The sequence below is a fragment of the Egretta garzetta genome, unplaced genomic scaffold, assembly GCF_000687185.1.
Source record: "Egretta garzetta isolate BGI_Z169 unplaced genomic scaffold, ASM68718v1 scaffold231, whole genome shotgun sequence".
Lineage (NCBI taxonomy): Eukaryota > Metazoa > Chordata > Aves > Pelecaniformes > Ardeidae > Egretta > Egretta garzetta.
Window position 1 is genome coordinate 5260535 of NW_009258727.1, and position 12332 is coordinate 5272866.

The 12332-nt window shown below is 36.2% G+C and overlaps 1 protein-coding gene across 1 annotated transcript in view; it reads right to left on the bottom strand.

The window, feature by feature from the left end:
• The window catches only part of ASCC3 (activating signal cointegrator 1 complex subunit 3), a 261873-nt gene that overhangs the window by 45302 nt on the left and 204239 nt on the right, over positions 1-12332 (bottom strand). The window contains exons 32-35 of the mRNA XM_035888780.1: positions 11875-12012; positions 11653-11773; positions 8012-8144; positions 5279-5404 (exon numbers count right to left, since the gene is read on the bottom strand). Of these exons, the coding sequence (XP_035744673.1) occupies positions 5279-5404; positions 8012-8144; positions 11653-11773; positions 11875-12012 (518 nt within the window). The remainder of the gene's footprint in view (positions 1-5278; positions 5405-8011; positions 8145-11652; positions 11774-11874; positions 12013-12332) is intronic.

The following is a 12332-nucleotide window of genomic DNA, read 5'->3' on the forward strand; positions in this document are numbered from 1 at the left end:
GTTGTTAAGGCATCGCTGACTGTCTCTGGAGTCCGTGACCAGCTTGCTAAAATGCCTTACAGCATGCACAAGTGCTGCAGACAGTAATCTCTATCTGTATTTTACTTGTATTTTCTTGCATTCATGTATTTTCTTCTGCCAGGTATGAGGAACAGATATATTGCTACCTTTAATCAGTTTTTAGTACATAGTACATTGTGGTTATTTAAGAAGATCAAGAAAGAGTCCAGTTTCTCTGGCATCAGCAAGGTATTTGCCTCCACATCAGTGCTTCTAATTAAAATATCTACAAGAAAGTTGATCTCCTAAGATATGCTCATAAGGTAAGAAATCAGAGGCAACAGGCACATGTAAATTTGCTTACATGTTGACTGGGCATTGCTTTTTCCAAAAGATATTTTGTACAGGTAAATCATAGCTGAGTAGGAAGACAATTATGTGGATTTGCTTTCTGAATGGGGAGATGCGGAGTCTTCAGCTTTGCATTCTCACCTAAGACTTGCAGCAGACTGGGGAACAGGAGATGGCTCAAATACTCAGCAGCCTGGGGCTTCCCAGTCTGAGAGAATCAGAAAAACTTTATTTGTATGAATAGTTTGGTAAAAGCATACCATAAACTACATTCCTGTACTTTTCGCATCACTGTGACCCTAATAATTTAAAAGAACAAGCTCTTGTTATGAAATTCATAATAATGTATATAGCTGTTATTTATTAAGTATATATACAGGCACACAGATCTAAATGTGAGTGTAAAAGAAAGAATTCTGAATAACTGTGATTTTGTCACGGAAATACATATTATTCTATCCTGACTAGCTGATATTAGCTGTCACGTCAATACCAGAAACTATATTGGAACAGTATATAATCTTTATTTTTATTCAGATGTTTTATTCACTTTATTAGGCATGCTCAGCTAATCATACTGAGAAAAAGACATCTAAAGTAAAATATAAGTGTATGATGGTAAGGGCATCAGTCTGAGATAATTTAATTGTAATTTATGCTACGTTACTCTTTCACTCCAGAAAACTTTGTAAGACTGACATAAAGTGAAAAAAACCCACCTTAATAATAATTCTCAGAACAAATTAATATAACAAATTTTTCAGGTCTTCACAAGGAATTTACACAGAAAACTGATTTAACGTGTGTATGTACACACACATATATATTTATAAAAAACCACACACATTTGAACAGTGATGTGATGTGTGCTCTCAGAATATCTAAAAATTAACTTTCCAAACGTAAGCTGATTCTGCTTAACTTTACATATGTTGTAAATTTCTATTTCTCTTTTACTGTACATGTATCTGGAAAATATCATAACCTGATTTACAGAAAATGTTTCCCATAGCCATTTCTCTTCTGTAAAAAGTTGCAGATTATAATCTTTTATAAGGGTAAAAGAATGAATAGTCAAGGAATTTTAGCCAAGGGAAGGAGATAGACAAGCCTCTCAAAATAGCCCCTTTCAAAGAACACGGCACTTCACTGATCCGTCTTGTACGATCTTGACTAAGTAAAGAACATATTGACTGAAGTTGTATGTGGAAAGGAGAACATGTTGTAGTACTTGACTGAAGTAGCACAGAAACTTTGACTTAATGTGCAAATTCAAAAACCTCTACATTTAGGAATAATTGCTTTGGGGGAGGGAAGGAACGGGGAAGAAACTCTGGATACTGAGAGTGATACACTTTGATAAACAGTTTTATTTGGACCACCCCTCTCATTTGCACATAGTCTCTTGAATAACATGCACATGACTAGTCAGTATGCCTTTGAACAAAACAAGCACTCAGCTACTCCACTCCCCCAAATCAACAAATTACTCCTCTTAACTAGACAGTTAAAACCCATTTTCACAGATTTCAAGATACAGGGGTTCAGCAAACAAGAAAATGAGAATGTTTTGATAAAAAGAAGTATTGTAACATGCAAAGATTTTCAACACCACCATTAAAAAAGCCATTATTACAAGTCTAACAAATTATCTCAAGTGTGCCAGAAAAACTTTAGTAATGACTGCATGTTTAGAAGAAACCTGGATACTTGAGCAAAAGGGTACTTTGATCTCTACCTCACAACAAAGGTAGATTAACTTTACTTAAATAGTACAAATTGTTGGCATTCAGTAAGGCATTTTATGAAACTGGATTAGAATAGCAGGATGCTAGATTTTTTTATGCAGCTTTAATATACCAGTAGCTAAAACTGGCAATAAATGAGAATATAAATCTTCTGCATATTATCTAAGCCCATTATTTTGGGGATTTACAGCATCACATGCAATGACTTTTATGCCAATGAATCCCAAGGCAATTTACCAATCATGCATACGGGAATTACTTATTCACCACTAAGGTACAATCACCTGCTGGCTGGAAAACAGTTCTTGTTTCACCGTGGAGAGAAAGTCAACAAAATTGCTTCGGGGCAGGACATGATAAAGAACACTGTATCAAGTGGCATTGAGTAGGTATTGTGTAACTACCCAAACCAAAATTCAGCCATTGTGCTCCTACTCTTGTGAAAAAAATAAACCCTAAAACCTCTGGATTATTAAGGGCCACAAACAGTTCTTGTCTGGTAGTATCAATCATCTCATATACTCATCTATGGCACAGTAAACTCCATTACTATACTGCAATTTATTCAGTTATCTCAACTATCACCGAATTCTCTTCATAAAACTCTTCAGTTTTCCTTTGATGTATCTCATTCAAACACTGACCACGCTGGCACATGCTGGCCTCCAATTGTAGGAGGTCTGAAAATACCAGATAGTAGGTCCAGGAAACTGGTTAGTGTAGTAACTTTGTATGAAACTTAATAGAATTTATCATCATGTCAAAAAATGGAAAGTGTGCATGTCCATTGCATTTGCACTTGGTATCTAGAAGTGACCTCTCTGACATAGTCAAAAACGTCCTTCATTTTTCTCCCTGCATGACCGAGTACAGAAGGAATGCTGAGTACCTCTGTGTGGATGAGACAGGGCATAAAGCAGCACAACTTGTGATCTGTTCCAACCTGCATGTCCGGCGTTCCAGTGAAAGACTCCAATTTCATTAGAAACTTCAATGTGCATTCCTACCCTGCCACTATGAACATGACTAATCAAGATCTGTTCATCTTGTTTCTCACTACAAAGGCTCTGCATGTCACTATGAAATACAGTGGTTTTTTTCTTTTTTTTCATTGACTTTCTTCCCACAGTCCTCTCAGAATAGCAGAACTTTTGCTTAAAGATTGATATTGTGGTAACTTCAGATTTAGCTTTCCATGACACTGCATGTTAAAGAAACTGCTAAGAAAAAAAGACCATCAGTAAACATGCCAACCTCATACTCCTGTGGGAACCTTCTTTTACATTGGGAAGAGCTCGCCTATTACATCAAACGATTACATTTCTATATTCTACACTTACCTTTGGGCTATATGTTGTGTCTTAAAAATGTATCTACAAAGCTTGCCAAAGACAAATCAACAAAATCACCGCAATTCAAGAGCAAGACATTGTAAAATCATAGAATCATAGAATGTTTTGGGTTGGAAGGGACCCCTAGAGGTCATCTAGTCCGACTCCCCTGCAGTGAGCAGGGACACCGCTAACTAGATCAGGCTGCTCAGAGCCCCGTCCAACCTGGCCTTGAATGTTTCCAGGGATGGGGCCTCCACTACCTCTCTGGGCAACCTGTGCCAGTGTTTCACCACCCTCATTGTAAAGAATTTCTTCCTTATATCCAGTCTAAACCTACCCTGGTTTAGTTTAAAACCATCACCCCTTGGCCTGTCACAGCTGGCCCTACTAAAAAGATTTTCCCCATCTTTCCTATAGGCCCCCTTTAGGTACTGAAAGGCTGCAATCAGGTCTCCCCGCAGCCTTCTTTTCTCCAGGCTGAACAAGCCCAACTCCCTCAGCCTGTCCTCATAGGAGAGGTGCTCCAGCCCTTGGATCATTTTTGTGGCCCTCCTCTGGACCCGCTCCAACAGTTCCATGTCCTTCCTGTGCTGAGGGCTCCAGAGCTGGACGCAGTACTCTAGGTGAGATCTCGCCAGAGCAGAGTAGAGGGTGCTCTCGATCCTTTCTTCCCCCAGCCTGTACTGATACTGAGGGTGACCCCGACCCAGGTGCAGGACCTTGCACTTGGCCTTGTTGAACCTCATGAGGTTCACACAGGCCCACCTCTCCAGCTTGTAACTTATTCTTTATACTAAAAAAGAATAGTGTCTGCAGTAGCAGAGTTTTTAGTTGTAGTATGGATCATGTGTAAATTCCAAAGTCCATAAATGTATTCATTCTGTTAGTTATGAAGTGAGAGAATTTAATATGTTTTCTTTAGTTTACAGGTCTAACACTGCATTTTTTACTTTCCAAGAAGATTAGGTGGAAATTCTGTTTTGTGGGAGATTCTCAGCGTAGGACTAGATGCAGAATTAAAAACTAAAGAAGACTAAAAAAGAATTAAAGGAAATTGTTTTATCACCTGCAGGTTCCCACCAGCAGTTGCCCCTAAAGAACTCAGCTGAAAATTCAGCCAAATGTCATGGACATGAACATGATTTCAGAAATACACCAGCCTGGAGTATATGAAGAAATATTTAGTGCTATAAATGCCTAATTCTTTATTTGCCACATCATTTTGGTGGCCAAATGATCACATGATAGGTAACATACCATCTACCCAAAAAGATGTTGTGGCAACAGCAAGCTACATTGCTGGAACAGCTCAGAATGATCTGCATACCAGCTGGAGCTAGGCAGGATGATAACAATCATTGAAAATATTGCACACATGGTTTCACCAGGATACCCTAATGAAAGTAAACTTTATCACAGAGAAACAGCTGATAGCTATTTTCTCATTTATTATGAAAATCCAGGTCTTAATAGATTTTCTATAGAAAACTGGGCAGAACGTATCAATGTGGTAGCTAAAAAAAAAAGTAACACATTATAAATACAATACCTAAAGGAATGTGATAATCTGGAGTTTTATTTTAGGGATGCTGATGTAGCCCTCTCAATAAGGCTACTTTATAGTTGTCACTAAATTGTAAAGTTATCTGCCAAGAAATGCATTTATATTTAGCGAAAAAATTATTATAAAAATGTGCACGAATTTTATTCCATGTGTGGGCCAGTAATGCTCCTACATTGGAGACTGCTAAGTATTCTAGGCTTCAACAGCAGCGGGATCACCTTTGGATCAACTCTACCCTCAAGTTACCTTTAGATTAAATTGCATTTCTATTTTATACTCACGTTGGGTTCATTATAAGTCGACGGAAGAAATAAGTCCAGGTGATATAATCCATGGCATCCTGCTTAGAAGTAATAGTTCCAGCAGCAATTTCAGCATTCAGGTGGTCAGCCAGCACTTCTAACAAGCTGAAGAACAGAAAACAAGAGGACTTATCTGACTTTACAGTCACAATGACAGGTAATATATTTTGTAGACTTGTGCATTAAAAGGTTTATTACTTTTAATCTGAAAATATTATATATTTATCTTCCAGTAAAAGAAAAGAGGGGAAGAAGGGGGAATGTAATTGCAAGGTCAGTCATCTTCTTTACATGATAGTGGAATGAAGCTCAAATTAGTTTTTGATTAGACCAAGAATGCACAAGTTTAAGTCATTTGTGGAATGTATTCAGATGGAGCTACTCAGTGGTAACTTCTGAATACTGTGTGTTGACCATATGATCATGCTGGTTTAATCCAATAGAGAATCATATGGAAAGACAAACAGGAAATGAAACAGTGGCAATAGCTTAGCTAATACTTGACAAATACTTGAGGGCTATTAAAATTACATCAAAACTGCTTCCACCAGATTTTGCCTCATCTTCATCCAAGGTAAAAAAAAAAAAAAAGCAAAAAAAAAAGCAGCTACTTTTACCCAGAAAGATCTAAACTCAGAAACACAGAAGAACAAAGCAGTTTAATATGAGTCTTACAAAGTAAAATACTGTTTAGTGTCATTAAATGGAACAAAGACCTCCATTAGGGTATCTAATGAGATCATGCCTGGCTAGAATTCAATCAGGGAATGGCAAATGTCCTTAAGGATCAACGCAAAATTTTTGTTTTATAATCCTTTTTCTTTTCCTACTGTTCTTCCCCTATTGATAAAAGTAAAGGGCAATTTGGTACGCGTAGCTGTTTTACTGCTCTATAGCACTGATCACATGCTTCTGAAGGTAAGAACTGAAGACGTTCTACCCAGACTGTCCAGCCGAAACTGGACACACCACTCAATAGCTATTCCATAATAAAGCGTGCTTTCTCTTTTGCTTTTCATATCCTGTATTTCAGACCCATGATCAATGAGAGCACAAGGCCTGTCATACGAGTTGTGTACTCAAGTCTTACAACTAAAACACAGAAAATGGCTTTTAGAAAAAAAATTAATTAAAAAAATATGAAGTTTAATTTTACAGATTGGAAATACTACACAAAGCTGATAAATCTGCTCTTTGGTAGAACAGATGGGAAAGCATTCTAAAATTAAAAACCCTCCAAAAAACCCCAAACAATTTCCCTTTGAAGTTATGAAGCCTCTTACTTCAATTACTTGATCATAAAAGAGAGCAAGACAACTCTAAGTTAATTGGATCACAACCTACACAGAACTTAATGAGATTGCTATTAATATGTGAATCTTCATCTGAAAATTTACCAAATATTCTTTGTTTATAGTAAAAGATGGGGTATATCAAACTACAAAATAAATATATACTCACAAAATGAGCTACTAGAAACATAGAGTATTTATAGTATTCCAAACAGGAACAAGGTGTGATTACTACTGCTATACTGAAGATACGGTGTCTTTATTTAGAAATTAATTACTTACCAATGAATTGAGAGATTTCCTAGTTTATGCTAGTGCCATACAGTCTGGATATATCATCATTTTAATTACACTGCTCTTTTGGCTTATTAGCTATCATTTTGAAAATGTTCAACTCCTAGACTTTTGTGCTATGTGAAATTTTTAAGTTAAAAAAAGAAAAGTGTGGTTTCCTAAGGAAATGAAGTCCATGTCTCTACATTCTCTGTTTGCAAAAATTGTAGGTCTGTCTGTGCACCACAGAAATTAACCTTCAAATACACCAGCCCATTTCAACTACATTTCACAGGTGGATAGCACTCTCAAGATCCTACAAATTTCCTGACCAGATAGAGGTCCCATTATCGCTTATGTTGAGGGATGAAATTTCCTTAGGAGAACAATACTGTGAATTCTTAATCACTGAGAAAAGCTTTCAGTAATGCTCATGCTTTATTAGATACCTGAGAATTCCTCCACAAAACATGCGCCTATTGGAGACTGATGTAACTAATGCTTCTTCAGCTAAGTATATTATAAACATCAAAACCAAGGCATGAGTTACATTATGCTGGACAGCAAGCTTTGTATCAATTAAGTTCAGAGAGGGTGCAAAAAGGTGGTGTTTCTAAGTTTCTCATAAAAATACTGCAATTTTGAAGTGAAAGATGTGTAGAAAGTGTATTAGCAATAGTTTACACCATGCAGATTTCTTTTTGAACTTAGGAGAATGAGATATCTATATTGGTACAAGTATTCCAGATAAAGAGTGCTAGAAACTGACCTATTTTTTTTCCTATTAAGAATTTGTTGCAGAATTTCAGAGATGGTTCTGAGGATCATGTATAGTTGTCCTACACACTGGCCTCCAAGAACAGTTTGTGGTCTCATTCAAATGTCTGAGACAACACTCGGAAGCAGAGAAGCATTTGTAGTAGTATCTGGGAATGGACTAAATTGCTCAACAGTACTTCAAAACTCATGGAAGAAAGGATTTTTCTGCCTAAAGGTGGCTAATTTTTTTTTTTAGGAAAACTATTTTCCTCTAGGACCCCAATATTTAGGAAATATTTGGCACAGGAATTCTGTTTCACTTTTTTCTACCCCTCATTTGTAGTATTGTTTATAGTTTGATCAGCATTTCTGGTTGCTTTATCTTTACCTTGATTCCACTGGGAAAGGTTCATAAAGGAATTTTTTGTAGAAGTCTTTCTTAATATCATGAACTAGAATTACAGCTTTTCCTTGGTCATCAAACTGTGGTCTGCCAGCACGTCCCATCATCTGAAGTACATCTGCCAAAGACACAATAATGGACAAAACAAATGTATTTATCTGAATGTATAAATAAATGTATTTACATCTGTATAATGTACAATACAGGAGTTTTGGATTTCTTTGGCCTCATATGCCCTATCGGTTTTGACACATCTACATTTTTTTTTCCATCTCAGATAGATTTACGATGAACTTCTTTCTGGCAGAGACTATCTTCCTGTATACTTGAAGACCACCCACTGCAACAGAATCCAAGCTTACATCTAATATAAATTTCCTTTACTCTCCTTCCATTCTACATCCATCCCTTGTTTGATCATATGCAATTAAAGATGATGAGAAAGAGAACTCATGAAGCCTACAATGGCAACTGTCTCTTATTTCCTAATTTTCAAGTATTTGACTTCACAATAATAGAAGTTCCTTGTATAAGCTTTTCTGCTATATATGATTTCCTAGGTTTTGAGTATTTTAGAGGAAAAAGGTAAAGGCAAATTCTAATTACTGACAGCTATGATCTTTACCACTCAAACTTCAGGACAAGTTTTATTAGCACTGGAGTAGAGACGGTTTCGTATCATATGTTTTCCCTGTATCAGATCATGATCTATCTATCTATCTATCTAGATATATATATATATATAAATAAAAGCAGGTACAGTTAAAGCTTACCTCTATTACTCTGCCTACACAACATCACTTGCAAATACTAGTTAGTGATTTCTATAAACACCGAGAATACTAGTTTATACAAAACATGCTCAACTTTCTACCCAGCCACCACGATAAGTACGTGCATCATCTGTTTGCGTCTTGTCACAGTCTGAGAAATGCATCTGCATAGGTTGTTTTATGTCTCACTCAACAGAGCTCCGATTCCTTTTTGGTGCCTCCAGCTGCTATTTAACTTTGAATAAACAATGGAAAGCAATTCATAAGTAAGTTTTACATCTTTATTTTAAAACTTTTTATGTTTTGTGTATTCTCTATGAGCTCTATCATACCTGCACAACATGTGGCTTGCAGTACGTGCATTTTGGAAAGCCATTTCTTTGGCTTCAGAATCAATAAGCTTTTGGCCCAATGATCAGTTGGGGAAGGAAAAGCCAGAGGGTGTAGAATGGCATACAGCAATGGACAATGATAGGAGAAACAGCCAAATGTGTTTTTAGTAACACATTTTCACTTGCATACCCATGAGTTATATAGACAGCAATAGTTTTTAGCAGTTTATTCCTTTTGTTAATTTAGGAGTGACATGAAAATGTAAAATGAAACTACTTTGAAAATGATGTTTCTGAATAGGTCTGCACGCAGGAGGGTGATGAAACAACTTCTTGCTATTCTGATGTGGTGAATTAAATTGTGCATAATACCATATAGGAAATGGATTTACCAAAAAGCGTCAGGAAATGATTTTTGCCAATATCCACTATGTAATTATCCAAACCCAATATTTTCTTTACTGACTATATGTTGCTTGGCTGCTTTTAATCACTGGACTAAACTCCTGAAATGTTAAATATGATCCAACTGGCTGACTAAATGTCTGGTAACCGAGAAAAGGCCCTCCCCAAAATCTCTGACTTCACTCAAAGAAGCATTTTTACTTATTTTGAAATTACTGAACACTCCAGAATGATTCATTCTGCCCTCAGCTGCTTGCTTGGAGCCAAAAGCATCCCTGATACAGAAAGGTAACTTCAGCAGGGAGAAACCAAGTTATACTGTGATGGAACAGTGAAGGCATAACTAGAGGGCAGCATTAAAGACAGTATTGTGAAATTTTGGAAGTATTTCAGAAAGAAACTCATTACATTTTCATTTTATTGCTGCTGCAAAACTGTACTACCTATCCACAGAACTTCCAGATGCATAAATATTCTCTAGAAAGTTAAAAATAAAAATGCTCCAAGCAAACCACACCACATGTTTCTTCATAAAGTAAGGAATCTGCATTTTCTGTTGCAGTGCAGACAACAAAATCTAAATGCTTCCACCACAGATGGTGCTATTCTAGCCCTCCCCCCCCACCCCGAGTCTTATTGAAAATTCAAGAATTGAACAACCCGCAATGTCCAAGTCACCTGAATTCAAAACAGCAACAAAGAGTGAAAGTATAAGCATTACCTAAAGCCTTTGTAAGTACTTGTACAACAGATTTCTAAAACAGCACAGTAAGTCTTCAGTGCTTATCGAGTTTCTGATTTCTTTCAAATATATTATTTTCTCTATTACTTCTCTCTGACAGTCTCACAGGTTCAACGTAGTATTTAAAACTTCAGTTGATGTCTTCCCTCATCACTTTTCCCCATTCAGTAATAAAGCCAGTTGCCGCTATTCTTCCAGTCGGGACGAGCAAAATCCTACTTCTCTGCAGAGACTGTTTGTACTAAGTTTATATCAGCCTAAGTCTGTCAGAAAATGCAAGTGTGCATGGCTAAGCTCCCAGGTCATACCAGAATCTTTGAACAAGAGAGTTGGTCTGGAAATTGATCCCAAGTTTCCTGCAGAGCACTAACCACTAAATTAAGCTCTATGATGGATTACTTGGAGCAGTAACTCCTGTAGTATTTTCAGTTTGAGCTTTTTTTCACTAGTAAGCTTCTCTTGCTGAAAAGACAGTGCGTAGTTAAAAAGATGCAAGCTTTCTGTTTACATTACAAATAACATTTAGATTGTCCTTAGGTGTACATGTCCCTGGCATAGTATAGGATTATTTAATAATAAACTTTCTCTTGCAAAAAGAGAAAGGGAAAACAGAACAGGAAACCTGGAATATATTTAGCTTGTCCTCATTCTTCAAGCTTAGTACCATCCAGACAAATATTCTCCCTCTCTGAACTCTGAAAGAAGTACTTCCATGGTTCACTTTCTTAAGCTTGTTGAAAACACTGCAGAACAGTTTATGAAAAGTGGAGTTTACTGGAGCCAGAAAGCAATAAAAGTCTGTATCAAACCAGAAATTCAAATATTTAATTTAGCTGCTTATTTTTGAAGTATCACTTACTTGAAGTATCACTTACATCACTGAAGATACTAGACTAGCTATGGTTTTTCATTTACTGTCAAGTGACTACGTATAAATTTTATGTTCCCATACATGTGTGATTCAACTGTTGCATTTCAAACCATGGGTAAGTTTACTATTAGAAATCTTTCTATTTAAAAAAAGTTTCAAAATTTAAAAAAAAAAGCATTAAACCCTCCTTTTATACAATTAACTAGGTAGCTAAATAGGACTTTATATTGTCCCTTTAATTGTTTAATGTCTGTTTTGGATGATACACATTAAAGGAATTTAGCATGAAAAAAGATTTACAAAACAGAGACATTGTCATTATTACATAAAATGTTAAGAATTCTTTTACAACTTGCATTAATCAAAGAAACCCTTTCCTCAGCATTCCTAGTCTCTACCCAGATTAGGTATTTTCAGTGATCAGTTACTAAATAATTCTGATAATTTGCATATGCTTGAAATACATTTCAGCACATGAACATTTCCATAATTTATGTGAGTACCTGTAATCGGATAATCCACGTAACGCCTTGTTTTTCCATCATAGTATTCTGTTCCTTTAACAATTACTAAATGAGCTGGAAAATTTACACCCCAAGCTAATGTGCTTGTGGCAATAAGAACCTAAAACAGAAAGAAAGATTAATGGAGTATATGTAACAAAAAGTCAACTTTTAAAATTCCATGTAAAACTCATTACAGCAGGATTCAAAGAACAAATGTACCTGGATTTTGCAGTTCACAAACAATTCTTCCACAGTTTTCCTGTCTCTCTCATGCAGACCTGCATGGTGCATGCCTATTCCAAAAGCAAGTGTCAGCTTCAGATTTGAATCTCTAACTGTCGCTATAATGTCATTCATCTGTAACAGAAAGAATAGTTGTGTGTTTTAAAACCGTTTACTCAGAAAATTTAGAACTTTAGGGTTATTATTATCTTTTTTTATAGCAAGAATAATTTGCTCAATGCTGTTTATACAAACAGGAAAATACAGTCTTCAGTCTGAACAGCTGGGTTTTAGTATAAAAAAAAAAATCAAATACTACATTAGTGACGGGGGGGAATACAAAATGCACATGACTATTGACACACTAAGTAGCACAGATAAGGAAATGAAAATGCTGAAAATATCTTGACAGGTCTGGCAAATCCTGTGCATTCTGCTCTGTGTTTGTTTAATGC